Source organism: Annulohypoxylon truncatum (assembly GCF_022578515.1).
Source record: "Annulohypoxylon truncatum strain CBS 140777 unplaced genomic scaffold F4807scaffold_6, whole genome shotgun sequence".
Lineage (NCBI taxonomy): Eukaryota > Fungi > Ascomycota > Sordariomycetes > Xylariales > Hypoxylaceae > Annulohypoxylon > Annulohypoxylon truncatum.
The window spans coordinates 393,592-416,793 of NW_025953792.1; the positions used below are offsets into that span (position 1 = coordinate 393,592).

Sequence of the window (23,202 nt, forward strand, 5' to 3'; positions counted from 1 at the left end):
ACAGGAAACAGTTGGGTCGGTGCTGTGCTTGTGTGGAACAGCTAGACAGAAGCGGAACAGACTGGCTAACCCAGACGGCCCAGGGATGGGATTTCCAATTCCAAGAAAAGGACTTGCTTACCCACCTTGGGAGGAGTACAGAAAATAAAAATCGGCTTCCAGATTCTGACAGGTCAAACAAGCCCGGGCCAATGCGAATGCCAATGCCACCAATGATACCAATTTCGATTTTCAATTCCAATCAATGAAGCAATAGAGATTAGAAAGAGTGAAATGGAAGACGGTGATTAATCAGGACGAATACAGTAATTCGTCCCCTTTTTTGTTCTGTGACGGGCCTAATTGAAGCCTGGAGCCTGAAGGAAACATGTCATCGGATTAAAGGTTGGAAGAGAGAAAAAAAACATCAAGCGTCGAAAAATGAAAGGTGCGGGAAGGGCCAAATGGAGGTCGGCGCGGAAAAGGAACGCTGGATTGGAGGCGGACTTTGTTTCGGCCTTCCGGTAGCTAGGTACATACATGTGTTGATACAGTATGATACATACATATGTACGTCAATGTATTGTGTATACAACTAAAACGACTAATCACAAAATGTATCTTACTTTTTGAACACTGTATAAAGCAAATCCTTTAGATGTTCCTGCCATAGACAGGTATGTGCAACTTGAACATGTGTATGGATGTACCTACGTAGATACTATGATATGTATGCACAAACACGCCTGCCACATTAAATTCCATTGCTGTGTCGCGTCGCAGTTTAGGTGCTCTTTCTTCAGCGACTTCAGTGACAATTGTGGAGTTTCAAAGGTGTCAAATGATAGAGTTAAGGGTCTAGGATATACCCGGCTATCTTGCTCTCGCTAAACCTGAAGCACTTCGGATGAATGAATTGGATTCAATGATGTCCAAAATAAATGGATTCTTGCAGTTTACAAGTTACATGTAAGTGACAAAAACTCGACATCTTGGAGGATAACAACAAGCTGTGGGTGCTGATAACTTATGTAAGTCTATTACATTAACCGGTATAAAGCCGTTGCAGTTCTTAATAACTGTTTACTTACTTCAACCCTAGGCTAGGTGTTATTTGCCTAAGCTACATACTGTTTGCTCGATAAGTCCAAAACTCCACACGTTGATGCGTCACTGGTAATAAGAGCTCACGAAAAGGGTAAGGGGCGATGTGATCGCTGCGTGTGCCGTCATTCTAGAATGAGGATTTGCCCAAATCTCCAAATCTACCACATAGCAACGTGGATAATTCTAGTAAATCAGTCTGATCAGTCCATCCGATGGCAGAATTAAGAACGGCTGGTATGGCCGGAACAGGTCCAAAATGCATGGGACGATGAGGCTGTGCAGTTGATTAGCGCCCTTTTCTTGTTCATACTGTACATTTTGCAAAGGGGTTCGTATAAGACTACGTGATCTCGAGTACGTATCTCCGGTGATACCGCGCAATACATCTACGTATTGTATGGACCTCCTTTTGACTGCAGATGGTTTGTTGGTTTCCAGTCTGTTGGTCTTCGTATTCAGTTACCACAGGCGGAGCTACATATACACTATATATCGACACGACGGCACACAAGCATGTAGCTGTCAAGCTAAGCTTAGTAGAGCTTGAAAATTCAATCGCAACCTCTTGTGATCCCAACGAAACGCCACGCGCATAACAACAAGCGAGACATCGGCGTTTTCTACAAAAATATTATAGTTGGGCACTGGTTCGCTATCCGACTCATTATCAACTAGAGGTTGAGCATTCAACGGAAGATATTGTTCGGGGCAATTCCCCTAGTTCATACTAATTGCCTTGTACCTGTTATGTAGTGTTTTCTACATCCAAAGGTACGTAGATAGGTATGTATATCCCGATAAGACCAATACTAATAAGGCAAGATATGTCTTTTCTAAGGAAAACAGAAAAAGGAATGAAATTTCATAAATGAGCTATGATTGGTAGTGGCCGCGATGGATTCACCGTACACCAGGTACATATGGCCAAAACGCGGGTTCATCCGAATTTTTATGTTCTCACATGCAGAGGTTGCTAACCCGCACGATCCGATCCATCCATCGTAATCTCGATGAAATTTCTTGCTTATGGGCCCTACAAGACCTTAAGGATTCGGTGTCTAGACTTTCGTAGATTCATAGAAGCTATCTAGTGTCTTGTTAGCTAAAAGAAACATGAGGTCAACCGAGGTTCAACATCGAAGCTTCAATGTTGTCAATGTCCAATTTTGTTACTTTTGTGAATCATCTACAATTGATGTTTGACTGACGGGATGTACAAATCTCTCAGTTCCTATGCAAGAAGTGCACAATCGAAATGTCCAATCAACGGTATAAATTAATTACATGCTTATAGATGAATATGAACCAGGGGTAGTTCCTTGAAGTGGCTGAGAGGCGCATCTCATGTGTAAGCAAGGATGGTGGGATATCGAAAACTTGAAAGGGGAAATTAAAATACGGGATTGTTCGCATCATCCTTTATCTCGATTTGAAATCGAGAAATCCCTTCATGAAAGAGCCCAAGATCTAGCCCTCTCAATTGCTCTTCTAGGTGCATTTGTAAGTTGTGATTCTAAGAAATGGAAGAGCTTACAGAGCCCCGGCATGTGTCAATAGGTAAGCTACCTACCAAGCTATCAAGCTACCACGTACCTCTACTAGTAGATACATCCTTAAGCAGTTTGATAGCGATACCGCGGTTGCCCTTCTTCATTCGTAAAGTGATCTCTGATTAAACCCGTTCAAGGCTAGTTGTATCTTACCCAAAAAGGGTCGGCCGATACTGCCCAGGCACGATTTTAAAGTTTCCCTGACTATTGGAAACCGCCCAAACCACTATCTGTTCGAAGATGACGTATACATTCACGCTAAAGTACTTGCACACATTCTTGAGATTTCATTCAAGATAAACCTTGAAATGTCACTTCATCCAAGACAATCAGGGTACCTGACGCAAATCTCTCCATATGATGCCCTTCCCCGTTACACGACCTTGGGAACCATTATATGTCCTCATGCATAATAGTATATATGACCCTTAGTCACGAGCAGGACCTGCAGATATCTTAATGAAGACAACTACTGATGGTTATAATTAGATACTTGGGCTGTCAGGACCCACCGTAGCTCCCCGGGTCTTGCTGGCAAGCTGGGAAAAAAAGGATACTAAAAGATTTCTTGGCACGATGGACCTGCAGCGAGAATTCCACGCGACTGAGAAATCGCGATTTGGAGCACGGTTCATCATGCTTTCCCCTCCAAGATCCCACCTGCCCAATTCTAGCATTATGTACACATGGATGTATCTATGCTCATTGAACATCTGACCTGTTTGAAATTTGAATGTTTAACTCTATACTAAGCCATAAACATAAACACCAACGTTGTGGGAAAGTCTCCCGAGGTTTCAACCCACGATGACCCATCTGGCGTAAAGAGAGTCCCCAAATGCCGGTGACTATCCGGTGGCTACTTTAGCTATGCTGCAGCAGGCCGCATACAGGCAAGCCCAAAAAAAAGCATCTCGGCCACGTCGCTACGGCAAGGGATCTACCCTTACTTCTCTTAGACCACGATGAAGATTTCGCGTATTTCGCGTATTTCACTCAATCGAATGGCTCCTCGACCTGAACAACACAGGCGGTCAGTTATATGAGATATGTATGAGTTTATGAGACCCGGTCGCCAATTCACCAATCGACGTCATCCTTTACTCAGGCACACTCGGGCCGCCTAACGGCCAGATCAACAATCAATACACCGCTGGCAATTTTAAAAAGCTTTTTCGATGTGATGTGCGGGAGAAATACTCCGACCCAATCAGGCTTCCATGTATCCGAATTGCGAGATCTACTCAGCAACCTCGAATCAAATTTCGCATCCTTACAGGGTCATCACAGCTTTCTAAACGTGTCAAGGGGAAGGTCATTAGAATAGACCTCAAAAGCCTCCATAATGCTATACCGCGGCTCAATTTTTAATCCCAGAAACGTCGCAGCTAATCAACGCGTTTAACCAAAGGTAAGCTACCCCGGGCAGATACCGGTGAACGGTACGCGGCTTGATCAGAAACTATCCGATCAGAAGTTTGACTCGTACCTGGGCTTGCCATATGCGCGGGTTTTATACTAGCCTCGTCTATCACCTCGAAGACTATCTGCCCACCTATAAAATATATTTCAGCCTCTCTTCCTTACAATTTACAACTCAAGCCACCAAAAACAACCCGGGAGGAAAGCTAGAATGCAGCTATCTAACAAGTCCCGTTTTGATCGGAACCTCGAGAAGCCGCCCACAACTTCCTTAGCGCAGTACGGTATTTCGTAGGAACCAACCACAAACCATCGTCTACTCTATTCTATTCAAGCCTTCTTCTAGGTCGCAAAGGAAGCCAATCTCATATTGTCTTGGGCGTCTGGCAACCAATCCCTCATAATCTTTCTGATGATTTCTAACTATTAGCAAATTGCAGTTGTGTTACACAACACACCTGTTCAAGTCAGGAACTCAAACTGCATCCCAGAATACGTGCCAAGGCAAGATACCGTGGCAATTGGCAGGAAACGGCTGCATTCGCAGGGGTAACAAAACCTGCTTTTTCAACTGGGGTATTCCAGCCTTATCTAGAGGGCCTGCGTTCCATCAGATCGACATTTACATGGGCTATCGTCCCAATGGTAAAGAGCTAGTCCTCCGAATACAACCGCCGAAGTCTACCCCCACAGCCTTCCAAGTCGATACAATCTTCAAAGATATCACGACAACGGAATTCCATGCCAGCCTTAGCAACTGAAGAGATGCACCCATGCCTTCCGTTTCGTGTTCGGATTCCCAGTACGGACCCGAGATCCGAAATGACCAAGTCAGATACCCTGCGGTATGTCAGCGCCCGCAGACGCAGGACTGCAATGCCCGGTCCTTAGCCAATTAGATCCTTTATTTCTGTTGACGCTCAAGCCCTATGACTTCGGAACAATTTAGCTGTGACACACGTAGTGGAAGGCATCGAACAGAACGGCGGCAATGTGATTGATGTCCGCCGTCTAATCACTTTTGTCTATATGGCTTGTAATTGCCTAGGAAGTCCCATTCACGTTATATTATTCTCTAATCACGAAGAGTCCAGACATCTTAAGCCACCGCCCACACCGGATGAGTTCTTCAATGGGATCTAATACCTGGAAAGGCTTTAGTCGGCCGAATCTATAACAGACGGTGAAGGGTATTAGCATTGATGTAGCCCCTTTTCGCGGTCGGCCAATACGCCGAACGCCACACCAACGTAGTACGCGTCCGAACGCCATCTTATTGACCACCATTCCGCACAGCGTATTGGATTAATTAGATATCTCAGATCTTACGTTGAGCTATAATCAGTTCCCTATCGAATCCCATCTATAACACCCCGAGAGGCTTCAATGCAGCATGCAATGCAACGACGCGTAATGACCACGGCGATCTACCACTCCGGCATAAGATTATCGCGCCAGTAAGTAAGTGGCAACAAGAATCACCGGCACCCAGCCACGAGATAGCACAAGAAATAATCTAGGAAGCGTAGTCCTCCGTGTCCTATTCCTTGCTCACTTTTAATTTCTATCAAACCTCAGTTATTCAACTATAGGATGCTATCATCCAATCCATATATCCAAATCCGCCACTACAGTTCTTATTCGAAGTCCGAGCCTCTCGCAACTTTTGAGGGGGTTTCTAAGGGCGAGGACCGATGTTCAGCCTCAGCAACAGAATCTTATGTTAGGTCCGGCCTCAAGTACTAAGCAGATAGATTGTCCCCTCGTTTCTGGCGTGGGATTATGAGATTTACTTGAAAATGAAATTTGACCAGGGACATATCTTGTAGCTTAAATCCCGAAGAGCCTATCCACACCTTGTAGTGAGTATATTACGAGTAAATCGTTTATAGCATTTCTCTGACGCCTTAAACATAAGTGCTTAGAGCCTAAAATTCTAAAACGAAGATCACGGTGAGTGATGTTGAGTATCGTGATCTATCTCTCGTACTAGTCCCATTGTCCTTGATATTCTTACCTCAGCCAAGTACCAATGGCCGGGATATAGTTAAACGAATTGAGATAGCACTCTAGATCATCGCTCAGAAATTTCGCCTACTTCGTGAGGTCTGAGGACACCAACGTATAAGGACCAATTTATAATGTAGGTACGCGTTAGCGGTATCATACATGTACTCACACCACTCCTCAGACTCCCCATCAACTCGCTCGCTCCCTCCCACCATCAACATCCTTCTTAACAGACAGAAACACTGGTCCTCTATCTTCCTGCCTTTTTCAGCTTGTCCAGGCGGTACCTCTCTCCATAGGCACATAAGTTACCAACTTCCACCCACCTCCCCTCATCCTACTTCGCAACTCCATTCTTCCCCTCCCCAGCAGCGAACGGATCATCATCCGGATCCGTGTTCCGCACGTACTCGGCATCGTCCGCCAGGGTCTGCGCGACGTCCTCGCCGAACTGGTCCGCGACGAAGGCGTACATCATGTCGATGCCGGCCGAGATGCCCGACGACGTCCACACGTTGCCGTCCGTCACCCAGCGCGCGCGGGGCACCCAATTTACGCGCGGGCCTTGGGCCGTTGCCTTGATTAGCCTGTTAGTAAAGCTTTGTTATAAGACACCTACCTACCTACCTACCTAGGTAGGTAGGTTTTGAAGCGAGGCTAACATGCTTAAGGGGGTGAAAGAGAGACGAGGGAGGGATAAGATGTGTTTAAAACGTAGCGAGGTCAGCGAACCTACCCATTCCCAAGCCCGCTTATTCGAAGTAGCCCGCCGCCCATCCAGCACCCCCGTCCGCGCCACCAGCGCGCTGCCCGTGCACACCGTGAGCAGGTACCTCAGCTTCGGGTACGCGCGCCTCACGTAGTCCTCGACCTGCGCCACGTTGGCCGGGTCCCGGGTCCCGGCGCCGCCCGGCACGAGCAGCACCTCCACATCCACATCCACGTTCGCGTCCGCGTACGTACGCGTCGGGACGACGGATTGCGCGGTGCTGGGGCCGCCGGCGGCGGGTGTTGCGGTTGATACCGGGGCGAGGGAGGTGGAGAGGATGGTGAGGGAGAGGGGGACTTGCGTGGACAAAGTGTTGAGGATGTCGAGGGGCCCGAAGACGTCGAGGGCTTGGAAGCCTGGGAACAGGGCTACGGCGAAGCGGGTTGGCGGGGAAGAGGGTGCGGTAGACATTGTCGGCGGTAGAAAGAGAGTATATATAAGTATATTTGTTATGGTTGGAAGGTAGTTTGATGGGCTAAGGCATGATAGAGAACATGTGTGTAAGAAGGGAGGCGTAGTAGTTATACTAATAGAAATGCGATAGTAATATATAAGCCGCAATATTAATATAGCTCGGAACCGAGTCGCCGGCACGATGTTCGGGAGACCAAGGGTGAAGCGAAGATCACCAAGGAGTCATGTTTCGGGGTTTGAATCGGGGGTTTTGTGCTGAGTAATGCGAGTGGCTCTAGCCGTATTAGTGTCTAATAGCGCGTAAATCCTTGGATAACTCAACGGTAAACTGCTTCCTGCCCTATAGTGAACTGGGGAACTTGCGATGTGCATTGTGCAGGGTGTTAGAGTCCGATGTCTCTCGGAGTTTTAGTCTTACATACTGTTTAGAGGAGGGCGGGGTTCGATATAGAATCCGCTGTCTACTGGAGTTAGAGGAACTGTATTTTCCTTATGAGGGATATATACATTGATCAATATGCTAATGAGTGTATTTGCCCTGGTTACGATGCACAGGTGACCCCTTTTCCTATTACGTGGGGAACATGTTGCCGGTTAGGGTCGTGGACTTAGAAGTAACGAGCCAGAGCTTGGCGTGGCCGCCATCTGCCTTGGCAAAGATCTCCATACTAATCTTGTACGTCTTCTCAGCCTAGATATCTTGAGACTACTGTGTCTTGTGGCCCTCATTCCACTTGAAGGTGTGCGAGAATACTAGCTAATTCTTCTTGATTTCGAGGGCTAAAGGAATGGTGGTGCCCCCCTCCGTATCGATGTTGGTCATGTGCTTTTCCAACTGGAAGATAATGTATGTTAGCTCGTTCTATGCTCTCCAGTATATTTGACGTGTATTAGGTTTTACCCCTTATAAGTATTGCTTCCTTACTTACTGAACTAACGGAAGTAGGGCCCGGTGAGTATTATATGGACGGAAAAGTGGTAAATCACACAAACGACATGAACACATAAAACCTATATCTAATCATTTATATGCAAGGCAACTATTGTGGACTATTGGTACTACAGTACCTATCCGAATATAAAAGTCATTGTCCAAAAGTGTCAAAAGTGAGGGAAAGATAGGAGAAGTAAAAAAGGAGATACACCTGCGCCGGGGATCGAACCCGGGTTCCCGGCTTGCTCTGGCTATGAAAGTCGGAGTCCGGTGAGTTAGACCACTACTCCACGCAGGCTTCATAAGAAGAAGGTAGTTATGTCAAGATGTTGTTCACTTGAGGAATATTGAGCTATTTAAGATGAACTTGAGTCATCATCAAATGAATCCTGCTCATAATTCGACGCACCTGACCTTTATGGGGTTCGCAGTCGTACCATAATACTGGTGGAAACAGGAGACTTTTATTTGGTACTTTGGCTTTCTGAGGAAAGAGCAACTTGATGGACTCGGTGGGGTATCAGAGCATATACAAGTATACATACCCCCTATTACCTCAGCATCAGAATAAATAGAGAATTAAATATGATGGAATTACAATCATCGTCCTGAAGCTCCGAAATTCATACGAAATTCTGGTTAGAGGCCATGTTCCGTCTCGACGTGTTTAGCTGCTGCTAAAAGGATCCATAAGTGTATGTATGTACATACCTAGGTACACATTGCAATTGCTTCCTCACAAACCCAGTCTAAGTGTCTGCCAAGGCATAAAGGAGAGTACTACTCATTGAAGAAAGGGACAAAGATCCCTCGTATACACATCTTATCAATTCTTATTTCCTTTGTCTTGGTCAATTAACGCAAAAGAGATAGTGTAGGTCCTGTCTTCATTTGCAGCATAATCCTTTATATGAAACAAACAGTAGCCTTACAATTCTTCATGAGGAGCCCTCTACCCCTTAGTACTTGTCTCTAGCTAGACATATAACTAACTCCAAGGGCTAATTTTTACAGGAATCTTTTCCGAAGCCAAGTTGTTGCTGGAAATTGGTGGGAAGCTTATACATGTTAGTTGGGTAAATTGTCAAATCTTCATCTTAGCTGAGCTCTCTAAACAAGTACGATCATCCATGTCTTCAATGATTACTGGCCCTGGCTTGACACCCCACCGTTCAAGCAAGATTGTAGTCGCCTTTAACCCAGACGATGATGAGTTGCGAGAAGCACGTATGAGATGCGTCAAAGCTTGTACCGAGTACAACACTATTAGTGAGAACGCTAGTTCTCTAGAAAGGGGCAATAGGTTCAAGAATATCCTATCACGAAGTGCACTACATCACGCGGCACCGACGAAAGTACAAACCCCTTTTTATATGGATTATGGCCTGTGCGTATTCATACACGACACTGCATTCATCGATCGTGATTGTAAGATCGTTGATACACCCGTTGCCGACATCAAGATTGGAAAGTACGTCAGCATAGGGCCAAACGTCTGTATTGTTTCTGCTGCGCCTCCTCCTACAAGAATAAATATAGATAAATTAGCAAGAGGGCGTCGTGAGCTCATGGGTGAACCAGTCACAATTGGTGACGGTGTCTGGGTTGGTGCCTCAGCAGTGATCGGCCCTGGCGTCACTATCGGGGAGGGGGCTATAATCTCAGCAGGAGCAGTAGTCCTAGACAATATCCCCGCATATGCTGAAGTTCGCGGCAATCCAGCAAGAATTGTTGATAAAGGGGAAGCTAGGCAGACAACAGAAGAGGAGACTGGGCTTAGTCATGCTAGGTTTGTCTATTACGAGGTCCAATAATCTTGCCATATGCTAACTTGCTATAGTAGGCCTTTTTAAACATGCCACACCATAGTTCTACCTAATGACTTCACTATTACTAAGGAATTTTCACTGGATACCGATCTACAATATAGTATAGGTACATAAATCCTAAGCTGGTGAATGTACATAATACTGTAGATAGGAGTCTTCGTAGTTTCAAGTAGTAAATCTTCAATCTCTATCTGGGTGTATGATCACCTAGAATTAATATATCTTGCTAATCATCATCCTCTAGTTGAGATGGGTGCTGTTGGCTTAGTTTCAACTTCCGACTCCGGCTATAAAGATCTTCCATTGCCTTAACATATCTTATAACGTCTTCGTCCGAATCACCTACAAATTATTAGTTGCCTGTAACAAGGTAGAAAAGATATCATAAACCTACCAGCATATTCGCTAATCAAGTATACAAATTCAGCCGTCTTCAGAGCGCTGACATCTACGACGGAGGTGCAAATTAAATCTGTATAAAATATTTAGTCTTGGTAGTTTTGTCGAAGTCAAAACTGATTATTAGGTGCTGACTCACAACCTAGCGCATTCTCATATTTGTCGCTGAAGCCTTTTCCGGTAAAGTTCCAGCGCCAAAGCTGTTGGAGTTTATCAGTCTGTACTCTATCACTATCACCAACTGGATACCATTATTCTTACGTACCATAACATCGAGGCGTATGATAGCGTTGTGTTGCACGTAGACAAAAAACCTGTGCAGTTCGTGCTCTCCGGCGCTCGTAGTTGATAGAATTCTATCGAGTGCACTGGACACAATTTTCTAGACGAAGGGAACGTCAGGTCGCTATATCTATCAGTACTGGTGTTCTGTTTACCTTGAAGCCGTTTTTGATGTCCTCCCCAGTGCCAGGCTTAGCACTTCCCGTGCTGAGGTAATCATCAATTGCTTTCGACACATTCTCACTAGGCTACAGAAGTAGGTAAGTATAATTTCTTGGTAAGGCGATCCTCCCGTACTCACAGTTCCTCTAATACCAACGCTCGTAAACCTTGACTTGCGCAAGGCACGAAGCCCAGGAACCTGGATCCTCGATGAAGATTCCGAATTCAGAAACATCCTGGAAGACAAACTGTTAGCTACTATGAACAGCATTATATGTGAATTGTCCTACTCAGTTAATTTGGAATCGAATTGATCCAGTTTGTACTCGACGGCTCTTTGAAGAACCTCAAGGTCTTGTTTCGTTCGCCGGCTCTCCTGCTCATCGGCGTCGGAGATACCAGTATACACAGCTGAAATTGCGGCGCCCATGTTAGCAGACCTAATAATATGTCTCGGGTACAGCTTTTGAGTAAATTTCCATGAAATTGATCGAGGGAACGGACGGTGTAGTTAAATAAGTCCTCCGTGTCCACTGGTCGGAACTATTCAGCTTTCAGCTCGGACCTATCTACTCTTTCCGGGAGCTACCGCGGTTCCATTGTGTCGTGATCTATCACACGCGCTATAATCATGGTCTGGCCATTGCTTCATCGATAATATCGACGATTCAGCTGCAGCTAGACGAGTAGTGGCGTAGTCCAACCTTCCCCGAAATAGACGAATGGTGATCTAAATTCGCCTTGCGCTTTACCTAAAGGTCGTCTTCGTGGCGCCATTATCGAGCACCTATAGTCATATTAATACATATAATTACGAGAAACCAGCGTAAAACATTGAATTATGCAGAGATTCTAGCCTGGGGTGAATTGCTAGATAGATTTCGACCACCAACAGTCAAATGGCTAGGTATCTAGATACGTACCGGTAGTCAGTCCATATGCGTTTAGTCTGATCGCGCTAAATTCTACCTATCGCGACCGGGTGACTAATTCAACCATCACTTATATTCATTCAAGATATCAAATATCTAATATTTTCAGGAAAGATTCATTGTTATAATGATTCTTTTATGTATATTATATTATATCTAGAAACAACAGTTGGGCATGCTTTTCATCAACTGCTGATACCCTAGTCCTGAACTATTTCCGTTTTAGGAAACGGGTCCCCATCCGAACCAATGAGAAGAGCCAGATCTGTGCAACGTTTGAAGCTTCCCTTAAAATTGGTCATCATCCCTGTAAGCCTTCCAACAAGCACTTGCTATGCTCGGGAAGGGAGTTACAATACAATGTTCAACTTTATTCATTCAAGCAAGAGAGATCTAACCTCATAGGTAGGTTTATGATGTTAACATGGATGCCATCATAAGCAGGTGAATGGAAGGTGCGTTGCCGTCCCATCCTGTTGGTTCAGTAGGTATCTATGTATTTTACGACTGATGAACATCAACCTTGTCATTACACTTTTCAACTTCTATCTGTTTTGCAGCTACTTATCTACGACAGTCATTTTCATCTCTCTATGATATTACTCGACATCCTATAGACCAGGTATATATCACATATATTAGCTCAGCGTTCTTTATACTTGCCACTCTTTCAAGTATTATCGCCCTAAGATACGCTATCAACAAGTTTCTGCCTCCTAAGGGATACACAACGCGGCTCAGGTTACAATCCGAATCCAGTCATACCAATAAAGTAGAGACCAACCAGGGCATTGACGCGAGAGGATATATCTATTCACAGCATGGAGGACTCCAACTCGCCTTCATTTATCTGCACGGCCTGTATCGAACGAGTCCACAGGGCACGACAGCTTCCATGTGGGTGTTACTACTGTGCAGATTGTTTATACGCCTTCTTCGCGGTCAATGTAGACCTTGGATTACGTTGGCCACCTCAATGTTGCGAGATCGATAGCACGGAGGATGACGCGGCCTGGCTAGACGAGGGCATGTTGTTCGCATTTCAAGAACTGTACAGGGAAGCGGAAAGGGGTGTGGAGCACCGTCTCTACTGCTCCAGGCCGCAATGCAGCGCTCCATTAAGCGATGAAAAGGTGGAAGAAGAAAGCGGCGTCGTGACTTGCGAAAAGTGCGGTACCGCAACCTGCAAGAAATGCAAGCAACCTGCACACGGCACTTCCAATGCGGAGTGTAAAGAGCCAAGTTTAGATCCTGAGCTGAAGGAATTAGCTGCGGAAAACCGGTGGCAGCAATGCCCGAATTGCCGCCGAATGGTCTCTCGAAGTGACGGATGTCCTCGTATAAGGTGAGCATACTTCTTGTCTTGTAAAATGACGGCTGCTGTGACTCAAACCCATCCCGCTGAACATACTAAACATAATCACTGACTAGGACCCCTCGGTCTGTGTAGGTGTGTGTGCGGTATGCGGTTCTGTTACGTTTGTGGTCAGGCATGGAAAACCTGCAACTGTACGGAGTGGGAAGAAGATCTTCGTGATTTGGCCGATGATGAATTTATAGAAAGACTTGGTCTAAATGTCGAAGGAGATGGAGGGCGTGACGCGCAAGAGATACTTTCGGCCATGCAGGAGAATCTTCCACCTGCGCGACCACCTCGACAACGAAGGGACGCAATCCTACCTCCCGATTGGAATCCTCGCCAGGAACGGGAAGACACCCCAGCGCAAGTGGATCAGCTCCCGCTCCGACCTTTGAACTACCGTTATGGCCATAACTACGAGAACCCATTACGAGAAGAACGTCATTCTTCTACGGAGACGGCCACCTCCCCTCTGATTTCAAACCCATTGAGTGCCTATGGAATAGAAATCTTGACTGATTCTGGAGACGACAATACCGAAGGACCTAGACTCTGGACTCCTTCAGGACAGCATCCAACTGAGGGACCCTCACTCCTACACTCGCCAATGGGAGATATGAGGGCCACCGCCACGACCGAGAATCCGTCGCTCCCTCGGGGTACGCGCACTTCTTGGCTTTCCGCCCCACCGATTTCAGAGGAAGATCGTGCTCGCCTGTCTGGGGATCGTGACAGGATGCGGGCACAAGCAGAGGAACGACATCACCGATTGCAAGAAAGGTCTTCAAGAATAGCAACGCTAACCATGAGAGACTCCGCGGCGACTTCGGAAACACAGGGATCGCAGCGTTCTCCGGAATCTTTCCCCGGGCATCCCTTACCCGAAGATCCCCTACCCGAGGATCCCCCTTCCAATAGCTCCTCTCAGCATACACCTAAACAGCCTAGACCTCCAAGGTAACGCAACTGGGTATCTATTGGTGGTGAAGCGGTATCTTTTGTACTTTATGTCGTGCTATTACGCTGTCTTGTGTAAGTGCTCATAATCCCGCCATTCTACGTTTTGAGATGATAATCTAATATGTTTCGGTAGGTACCTCGATGGATCAGCGAATTTCCCTAAAGGTTGGGAGGGGGTGCAATCTTTTTACACAGTATTCAATACGGATATAATTGGCTTAAGCTTTCACGATGGGTAGCTGTTATCGTGAAGTTGGAAGGAAATGAACATTGTTAGACTGACAGCGTAGGTAGTCTGTACTTATAGGTAGACAGTTGATTATTTAGAAGCGACGTGGATACCGTTCCTTATACAAATGGTCAATTAAACTGTGACTATGAAGTTATCAGAAGTGAAAACCTGTACATAATAGATATCAAAGGAAATGCTAGCCTCACCCTGTTTTGATCAAAGGACCTTCAGGTGACTTGAATTGAGAACCTAGTGCGCTTCCATTACGCCATGAAGCTTTGATTAAATGTTCGACGCCAGCCATTTGTCGATGGAGTTTGACGACTTGTTACATTGAAATTGTCTCCTATCTCGTTTATGTACTGCAGTCTACGTGGTTGAGGTTTTAGGAATTACTCTGCCTCCTTATTATTTCCCTTTACCTAGGTATGTAGGTATCTACTTACCTACATATTGTTGATCTGGTTGAAAGATAGGTACCAACCAACATCTTTGAGCATTGAGCCACCCATTTACCGACTGGATAGCGTGCTTGAATCACACCCAACTCCCATCACACAGTGATCAGAGAGATAACCTGTTGGGTAACGTGACTACATCCAAAGCCATCATTGGCCCCGTTTCCCCCCTTTTTCACCATCACCCACCTTTACCCAACCAATTCCAAAGACCACGACCCATCGACGACTCATCGACGACTAAGCTGACTAAACAATCGCCAATAACGACATCATCACGACCAAAGGACATATAGGCTAGTTTAAACTCAGTTGTGGTACCAATCAATTATGGATGAGTTCTCCATACTGAGGGCTGGACTGGTGTGGCCTAGCGGAGCATGTTTGGAACGCTTTGCTAACTGTCGGATCTACTGCTTTACTGCTAGGTCTGGGGGTTCAATTCCTCCAGCGGCCAATTCACTTTTTCTTCTTTTTGGTTTAATGTTACCACCTATTGTTTTGCTCTTCCTCTCTACTTCATGCCTTTCTAATTGGTGGTAGGTTCGTATTGTATATTACTGATTCTCTACTAAAGCAACTGATAATTACGTTTGGTTGATATGGTATTCGAGTTGATGTGTAATTGAAAACGATCTAATCATACGGGGTAGGATATGGGAGCGTCTTGTGACTACAACCCTCCCCATTGGCCGCACCGAACGTTGAAGCTATCATGATAGACAACCTCCACCTAATTTGATAATGATGTGGTGTTGAGAGACATTTTGCACAGGCACAAATGATACGAGGTAGGTACCGGGCATAGAAGCTTCAAGGAATGGAAGGTTGAGTAAGTATCTGAGAATGGCATCCCTCACGCCACATGCGACTCAAAGAATGATTTGTCCCGGTTGACTCCTCGCCTGATGCAGCATTACTTATAAAACTGAGTGTTACACCTACATCTGGATATACAAACAACCCACTAACTTCCGCTCGCGTTGCTTAGGCTATTCCCTTTCGTCCTCCGACATCCAACCGTACTCCCCAACACCCCTATCATCAAAAGCCAAAGGCGGGCGCACATAGCACTCGTACCGATTATCCGCATCACACAACTCGTCATAATATTCGACATATTCATCAACAGGCATATTCACCCAGCCCACGTCATTCTCCTCGTGACCCATGACGCCGTCTTCCCAAGAACCAACGGAATAGCCCGACTCCTCTTTTTTCCTCGTCAAAGCCTACCGTCCTTCCTCCGTCGTCGTCTCGAGATGACGACGAAAATTCATCGCAGACGAGCTTCACTACGGGGCGGCTAGCCGTGTTGTCGAGCGACTCTAGGCCGAGGTCGTCCACCACGAGGAAGAAAATGCGCCGCGCGCCGGCGAAGTAGTCCCAACCGCGCTCCCAACCATAAGCGGTATTATCACCCCCTACTTCCTCGGAGCGTTCTACGACTCGTCCTCCAGTATGCGAAACAGGCCCCTTAGCCGAGTTGTGCCTCAACTCCTCGCCAGTCCACGTCCCGAGCGCGCCCCGGACCATATTCGGTCTCACACGATCATATGTCGCTATGTCATCCACAGCGGCCAAGCAATGGCGGAAAAAAAGGTCATCGCGATTTGCGAGAGGTTAAGAATGGGGTCCTACTAGCGTGGGAGGTCGTTTGTAGAGGGGATACTCGATAGGTCATTCGCGTTGGTAACCTCGTGGGATGTGATATTGAGGCAGATTTTGAAGAGGAGCCGATTGAGCTGGGGGAGGTTTGTATGGGATAACTAGGGGGTTGAATGAGGTCTTTATGTTTAGAGTCTATTTATCTAGTCCGTACTAAGCGTTACACATCTCGCCCACATCACCATTTTCGTAGTCATTGACGAAAGGCAATGGCTATCATCCAGGGAAATTCAAAGGGATAAAACGTATTGTATATGAGAATATATTCCCCGCATTCCCCAAAGAAATAGATAGCTTTCACTATGAATATAAAACATCCGCGTGAGTCAACCTGCTATTCACCTGACGAAAGGGCCACTTCATGTAATCACAGCAAGATAAAAGTTCACAGGACCGGCAATAACAATAACATCATCAGACCATCACCTCTTTATCCAACATCACAGAAGTCATCAATCGGTGTATTATTAAGAGTAGTAGGTTAGCTGCCTCCAGCATATGTAGATGTATGATCTAGTCCTCCCTCCTTTAATTACCCGCCTACGCACTGGAACTAACCCAACAATGCAAAAGCCAGCCCACCTGAAGACGACCCGGCGCCGTCCTAGAGCACACATATCGCCTTATGCATGCCTTACCAGCCCTTTCCGTTGAGAGATATCAAATAATAAAAATTAGCAAACCCCATCGTCTAAGCCCCTTCTCTTTCGCTGCTGTATGTGAGAGCAAGTTGGGATTGCGTCTAGTCAGTCGTAACGTTGAAAAAGGTTCTGCGATCGTTACCGTCCCCCGTTTGGTAGCAACGTAAATGCAGTAGAAACATGTAGGACATGCTGGTTGTGGGTTATGAGTCGTGGCCGAGGTAAGAATTTACAACGAGTCGATGAAGCCTTCCGGCTTTTGATTGGCGCATGTGAAGAGGTTGATGTGCTGGTCTCCGCGTGCTGCGCAGCCGAGAATCATGCGGTGGGGGTGGAATGCGGTAGCGGAGATAGGCGCGCCGCGGTTCTGCTGCAAGAAGCTGGAATACGGTTCCATCCGGGAGAGTTCGTGGCCGTCAAAGTTGAATACCTTGACAGTGTGCGCGGATGTGCCACTGAAATTATGTTAGCAAAGACACTGCATAAACATAATGTTAACTCAAAACTTACACTGAGAATACCGGAAGGTGTTCGTGGGTGCTCGCTGTTCGGAGTGTATCACGTGTCGCTTGGATGACACGGAGTGGCGATTCCATACGAATATCCCAAAGCTTAACTTTCCCGTTTCGGCTTGCGGAGAGCAACTCACGCTGGCCCCCACGCTGCATGTGAACGTTCCGAATCCATTGTCGATCAGAATCGTCTTTCCACTTCTTTACCATGGACTCCTGTGGCCGCAGACGAGTATCAAACACACGAACTGCACCATCGCCGAAGCCAGCCACAAAGATATTACCAGTCATTTGGTCTGACGTGAGTGACGTAACGCATGATCCTGAACGTGCGGGTATGTCCATAATACATGTTTCATGTGCCGCAGCCCAGACCCGGATAACTCGAACATCTCCTGCGACGAGAACGTTGCCCGTCACCTGTTGCCAGTCGAACACCATTCCGGAGTTGACATTGCTAGGAACCATATGGGTTAATGCTCGCCACGCCGATGCTAACTCGGTCTTCTTTGGAGAATCGTAGTTTCGATAAACCCGGAGCACACCATCCGAAGAACCAGTCATTAAGAATGCTGTATCATCCTCGTTGATGAATGTCATATCACTGATCTTCGAGCCCTCGGGGTTGCCATTAGAGAATCGGTTCAATCTGGCCTGCTTCTTCCAGTCCCAGATATAAACTGTGTTGCCGTCATCGGCAACTGCGAGATGATCTTCATATTGGTGAAACGTCATTTTTGCCGGTTGAGCACCGTTGTTCATAATGCACAGTTGATTATTCCACTTGTGACTACCAGCATATTGTTTCTGCGGCTGAGTCTCTCGAAGTATGTTCTCATTTCGAGCTCTTCTCCACAGCCGTTCGTTGTACTCGGTACTTCCCGGCTCCTCGGCCTCGCTAGGGTGCATTTGTGGTTCCCGGAAGTATTCTATTGACCAGTCTAAGAACGTGCTTGGAAGTGGTAGGGTGGGCGCTTGATCAAGTTGTCGTTCTTTGAATTTCCCCGATACGGGCTCACTAGCTGTGTTATAGTGTGCCGGGGCGTTAGCTTGGTCGATTTGCTCAGGGGGAGTAGCCCAATCTGGAGTAAGTCTACTCCGTTGAGAGGCATTCCTCGTAAGTCCAGGAGAGGGCAACGGTGTAGAGCTGATCGAGTCGCCGCCCCACATACTTGGTATCTGGAATAGTAAGCTGGCGGTCCGCTTAAGCAGACCAGGCGACGGTTCTGGGGGAGAAAGTTCGGATTGTGATGTCATAAGGCCATTTCGTGAAGTAGAGGGCTGCTTCTTGTGGCCTCGGGACCGTTGCACGCGCCTTTGAATCTCATCCATTAGGTTTTGAGCCTGCAAACCAGCTGACGAAGATAGGAGTGCGTTGTGCACATAATCAACGACCATTGTTGCATCACGCTGGACCTCAGGGTGAGGGTCAACGTTCAAGACTAAGATATGCTTCCAACAAGCTGCAAATACTGTGTTAGAAGATAGCCCTTGAGCAGAGGCCTTGATTGTGCCATCTGTGTTACGATTCTCAGGGCGAGCATAGTGTAAGCCCATTTTATGTTCCAGACCGTCATCCGTGGGTGGGAAAAGTAAATACTCCTTCTCTTCAACAAGTTGTTCGTAGGCGGCAACAATAAACTTATTCTCGTACCGAAGAACAAAATGAGAAATGAAGACGAGTAGCTCTTTGCGAACGAGCGGGCTACCATCGTTCGCCATGTCTAACAATGTCCACGCTATGGACTCTTCAATTCTGGCTACTTCATCCGTAAGATCTGGAATTCCTAGGAATGTCGTCATGGCGTGAATGACAGCTGCACGTACTTCGCAAGCATGGTCTTTTGTCAGACTTGACAGCTTCATGGGCGCGTTCTCCCTGATACCCCTCCACTTCGCTTCTGGTAGATCTTGCCATAGCTGGCTAATACAAAGGCACGCCCATTGACGAAGTAATACGTTGTCCTGATTCCTCAGGTGTGCCAAACAGAACGTCATGATAGGTGATTGATTGCATACAGCCTGGCCAGGCCGGTAACCTTTACATAACATCGAGAGCACAAATGCGCACATCGCTTTATGTTCATCGCTGTTATTGACAGCAAGGACCTCGGATGGATTCAAGATCGAAGAAAAGTAGTTGTAGCCGCTGTCCTTGATTAGATCAGGCTGGCAAGAGACATCAACGGCGAGAACCCGGGTCCATATGAATACCATGACAGGCTTCAACTCAGCGGCAGCGGACTGCAGGAGTTTCAGCACGTATGGGAAGATACCGATGCTTAGGGCTAGATGAACCGCCCAGGGACCTAAGTCTAAGAATCTGCCTAGCAAGATTAGAGCTCGGACTCGATGCTGTTGGCTAAGCAAGACCTGAAGAACAACAGGAAGCTGCTCGGGCGGCTTCTGTTGCATAGCATCTCCTCGTGCAAGGTAGACTTCGAAAGCGGTCAACTGTTCTGCGAAAAATGACGAGCTTTGATATTCGTATTCGATCCCCTCATTCTCTTTCCGTTCCATCATAGGGAGCTGCGCCAGTGCCAAATCTACGGCCAAATCCCAACTTTCCCATAGGGGATGCTGGTGAGTGTCGGGCAGTTCTGGGTATGACTGTGGATGACATCCATAGACCATCATAATTCGCTGGGCTAGGATGAAGTTACGGAAGAGAGCAGCTACCATGAGATCCTGCCTAAAGAATTTACGGAACAGTTGCCGAGGTAAGGAGGTCCAGGCAATAGTATCAGTGATTGCCGTAAAGATCCAGTTGAGTTCGCCAAGTGGTGTTCTCCGTTCCTGCAGTCTGCCAGGGAGTTTCTTGGCCCTCTCCGGCGAAATGCTAGTCTTAAGCGGGTTCTGCAAGACGAAAAACCACAATGCCATCTCTATCGGTGTAGTTAGGCACGCCGTAAAAAGATCTGCCGGAAGACGCGGGTTGGTTGGGAGGTTTTCCTTGACGGCGCATGCTGCAAGGTGAAGGTATGATCGATATTTAGTCTTCTCATAGTTCGGGTCAGCAGCAGCCGCCGCGTCCTCCTCTTCCTCGTGTTTCTCTACGAATCGGTGGTAGTTGTTCAGAATATTTCCAGCTTCGGAACAATCCCAAACGAAGATGGTAGGCGCCTGAAGCCAGTGTTGGAGATCGTATAACGAGATCGGAATGTATTGGGTGAAAGTTTTGTTAAAAACCCAAATCTCTCCCGACGCCGTCGGTTTTGGAACTCCATGACCGTTGTAGTGCAGGAGAACACGTTCGTCTTTTGCGTTTCTCCGTAAAGACTGACAGAACCTCTTGGTCTCTTCAACCGAGGGGTCCAAGTACTGCTTATACCTTGTTCGCAACGATATGTTCTCATACTGCGCTTGCAGAGACTTTCCAATCTGCTCGAGGGCTTTTGCCGCGGGAGGTACGAATGGATCCTGCCATGCTTCAAGCTTCGCTCCGGGGTTCGTCTTCAGCTGATCCGGGGGCTCAACACCTATGTTAAGGCAAACCGCAAGAGCAGCTGAGACAGTTTTTAAGCGATCTCGCATACGCCAATCTTCGATCGCATAGTTAGGCGACTCGGGTTGTCCCGTAGTCTCGTGTCGTTTCTCTGTATAGTACATGTACCAATTCTACATACTTGAGTTAGTCTACCTCTTGTTTGAGGCTACCCGGCATTGACGTCGCAACACAAATATAGGCGCGTTGGGGTGGAATAGTGGGTATCGTAGGAATCAAGGCTTCACTCACTTGTGCCAGCTGGGAGATAATATCCTCAGACTGGTAATGGTCCTCAAACCCATGTCGCGCGCCCCATTCGTAGATCTCCTCGTCTACCTGGTCTGCATCTTCGCGTCTTACCACGTGCTCGCTCTTCGACCTTAGCAGCGGTGGCTTGGAAATTACTCTCCTACTGGGTCTATCGTGATCGGAATCATCTTGGGGTATGTTAAGGGAAATATTGTGCTTGTTTCCGGGAGCAGTCAAAGGGCGTCGGTCGAGGTCTACCGTCTCTCTCTCCTCTGTTGCTGTGCGCGGACGGCCGTTCACCGGCTCGGAATCTCGTGCCGCATAAATTGAGCCGCCTGTGCCTAGTCGTGAAGGCATATTTGTAGAAGTACCATTAGTTATGGGAGGATTAGTCGCCTCGGTTGGGTGGTCGCGGAGGGAAGTAGAGTTGGAATCGGCTGTAAGGAGATTAAGGCGAGAGTGCGGCGACGAAATGGTTGGAATCTGATGGGTCGAATGCTGCCCAGAAGTGTACGCGCTACGGGAAGAGAACGTGACGGCAGTCATGGTGTTTGTAGTACATTTTTGATGCACGTTAAGTCCAGGTCCAAACCATCCAACGCACACAGGAACACGGCTGTAGAATTCCGGCGAAGCAGAAATGGAATAGCCGGTTCCGTGGGGTTAGGATGAGGTGGTTTTGATGTGGTTTGGTGATGAGGCTTAGAAATCGGAGAAGTTGATAATTCGACGGTTTGGATGAGTGGATGCGTGGATATGCGATGGGCGCTAGACGCTAAGACCTAGCTTTCTCTACCTGCGAGCTGTGGCTTCTGCGTTCTGACTTCAAGGTCAACGTTTGCGAAAGAAGCTTGCGGTCTTAATCGGGTCTACTCTGGTTGGTAAGTACAAGCGGGCAAGCGGCGGAAAGGCGGTGGGGAGAGGTACCTAAGTACCCCAAAGCTAAAAAGCCATGTACATACGGTCTGTACCACCCGAGGTCAGTCAAGTCAGTCAAGCCAGTGACGAAATTGACCACGACGGCCCCCAACTTCCCAGCCCTGGTTTCTCAATTGATGCTGACAGCTACAGTACGTACATGTACATCTCAGTGCACCTCAATGAGCGAAGACCCCAAGATCCCGAAGAAAAAAGATTACCCCTTTTTATCACCATTCGCCTCGTTGCAACCTACCTGCGCCAGCTATGAGCTATTTTCATCCATCCTAGGAATCAAGTTCTCCTCATTCCCTTCCTAACAAATTGAAAAATTCTGAAGCTCTTCATGTTTTTGAAACAATACTGTGGGTGTTTGCTAGCGACAAACTATTAATATCCCCTCTGGATTGCAGCGAAGCTCCAGACTGCTCCACAACTTTACTGACATATCCATCCCAACATTGCATTGCTGCGTAGAATGTAGAATGCAATGAACTCCTTGTCTTTTAAACATGATCGAATCGATTCGTTGGGCAAACCTTAGTCAAGCAGTCAAGTTGAGAGAAGCACGAGGCCAAGATAAACCTCGGCTGCTGAATGCACGGCATTTGTTCCGTTCCAATACCAAGCAAGCCAAGACGTCGTTCTTAAAACTTCAAGGATTGCCACATTACACGTTTTCAGCCACGACCTATCAGCCGCATCTTCCTGTTTGTCTGTCCACGACTCCACGATAATTCGACGTCTGCTTCAAGGTTCCTCTCGGATAAAATCGGAGACTTGGAAATGGGATCAACGAAGGCTGTACAGAGATATACAGCGTACATATGTACGTCGGGCAAAGCCTGATACCTATCGGTAAATGCTTCGTCGTACTCGCATCATCACCTAAGCTGCTAAGCACGTAAGTACGGCGAGCACCTGAACT

At 47.0% G+C, this 23,202-nt stretch overlaps 5 protein-coding genes and 2 non-coding genes across 7 annotated transcripts; 1 reads left to right on the forward strand and 6 right to left on the reverse strand.

Moving 5' to 3' along the window:
* Positions 1 to 5,910: 5,910 nt before the first annotated feature.
* F4807DRAFT_413847 (class I glutamine amidotransferase-like protein) lies at positions 5,911 to 7,800 on the reverse strand. The gene is made up of 3 exons (XM_047996911.1): positions 7,674 to 7,800; positions 6,805 to 7,523; positions 5,911 to 6,645 (listed from the first exon to the last, which is right to left on the reverse strand). The coding sequence occupies exons 2-3, from the start codon at positions 7,246 to 7,248 to the stop codon at positions 6,406 to 6,408; spliced, it is 684 nt and encodes a 227-aa protein (XP_047857157.1). The 5' UTR covers positions 7,249 to 7,523; positions 7,674 to 7,800; the 3' UTR covers positions 5,911 to 6,405.
* A 593-nt stretch (positions 7,801 to 8,393) lies between these two features.
* On the reverse strand, positions 8,394 to 8,483 carry F4807DRAFT_t38. Its single transcript has one exon. It is a non-coding gene; the product is annotated as a tRNA-Arg (tRNA).
* A 1,757-nt stretch (positions 8,484 to 10,240) lies between these two features.
* F4807DRAFT_472171 (uncharacterized protein) lies at positions 10,241 to 11,312 on the reverse strand (the record flags this gene model as incomplete). The annotated part of the gene is made up of 7 exons (XM_048002994.1): positions 11,148 to 11,312; positions 10,997 to 11,093; positions 10,851 to 10,943; positions 10,679 to 10,795; positions 10,553 to 10,613; positions 10,409 to 10,486; positions 10,241 to 10,356 (listed from the first exon to the last, which is right to left on the reverse strand). The coding sequence occupies exons 1-7, from the start codon at positions 11,285 to 11,287 to the stop codon at positions 10,241 to 10,243; spliced, it is 702 nt and encodes a 233-aa protein (XP_047857158.1). The 5' UTR covers positions 11,288 to 11,312.
* A 1,298-nt stretch (positions 11,313 to 12,610) lies between these two features.
* On the forward strand, positions 12,611 to 14,110 carry F4807DRAFT_457435 (uncharacterized protein; the record flags this gene model as incomplete). The annotated part of the gene is made up of 2 exons (XM_048001042.1): positions 12,611 to 13,134; positions 13,240 to 14,110. The coding sequence occupies 2 exons, from the start codon at positions 12,611 to 12,613 to the stop codon at positions 14,108 to 14,110; spliced, it is 1,395 nt and encodes a 464-aa protein (XP_047857159.1).
* A 428-nt stretch (positions 14,111 to 14,538) lies between these two features.
* F4807DRAFT_t37 lies at positions 14,539 to 14,619 on the reverse strand. The gene has a single exon. It is a non-coding gene; the product is annotated as a tRNA-Glu (tRNA).
* Positions 14,620 to 15,949: 1,330 nt separating this feature from the next.
* Positions 15,950 to 16,335, reverse strand: F4807DRAFT_472173 (uncharacterized protein; the record flags this gene model as incomplete). The annotated part of the gene is made up of 1 exon (XM_048002995.1): positions 15,950 to 16,335. The coding sequence occupies one exon, from the start codon at positions 16,333 to 16,335 to the stop codon at positions 15,952 to 15,954; it is 384 nt and encodes a 127-aa protein (XP_047857160.1).
* Positions 16,336 to 16,735: 400 nt separating this feature from the next.
* Positions 16,736 to 22,194, reverse strand: F4807DRAFT_343707 (raptor N-terminal caspase like domain-containing protein). The gene is made up of 3 exons (XM_047995396.1): positions 21,357 to 22,194; positions 17,619 to 21,238; positions 16,736 to 17,563 (listed from the first exon to the last, which is right to left on the reverse strand). Exons 1-3 carry the CDS (start codon positions 21,900 to 21,902, stop codon positions 17,338 to 17,340), a joined length of 4,392 nt encoding a protein of 1,463 aa, XP_047857161.1. The 5' UTR covers positions 21,903 to 22,194; the 3' UTR covers positions 16,736 to 17,337.
* Positions 22,195 to 23,202: the final 1,008 nt, after the last annotated feature.

What these genes read in the sequence shown, in the direction of transcription:
- F4807DRAFT_413847 (XM_047996911.1), bottom strand. Translation starts at nt 7,248, where the DNA reads ATGTCTACCGCACCCTCTTCCCCGCCAACCCGCTTCGCCGTAGCCCTG. An exon ending in ATAAGCGGGCTTGGGAATGG is followed by an intron (nt 6,646 to 6,804) that starts GTAGGTTCGCTG and finishes AGGCTAATCAAG; the next exon opens with GCAACGGCCCAAGGCCCGCG.
- F4807DRAFT_343707 (XM_047995396.1), bottom strand. Translation starts at nt 21,902, where the DNA reads ATGACTGCCGTCACGTTCTCTTCCCGTAGCGCGTACACTTCTGGGCAG. An exon ending in TTATCTCCCAGCTGGCACAA is followed by an intron (nt 21,239 to 21,356) that starts GTGAGTGAAGCC and finishes TCAAGTATGTAG; the next exon opens with AATTGGTACATGTACTATAC. An exon ending in CACCTTCCGGTATTCTCAGT is followed by an intron (nt 17,564 to 17,618) that starts GTAAGTTTTGAG and finishes ACATAATTTCAG; the next exon opens with TGGCACATCCGCGCACACTG.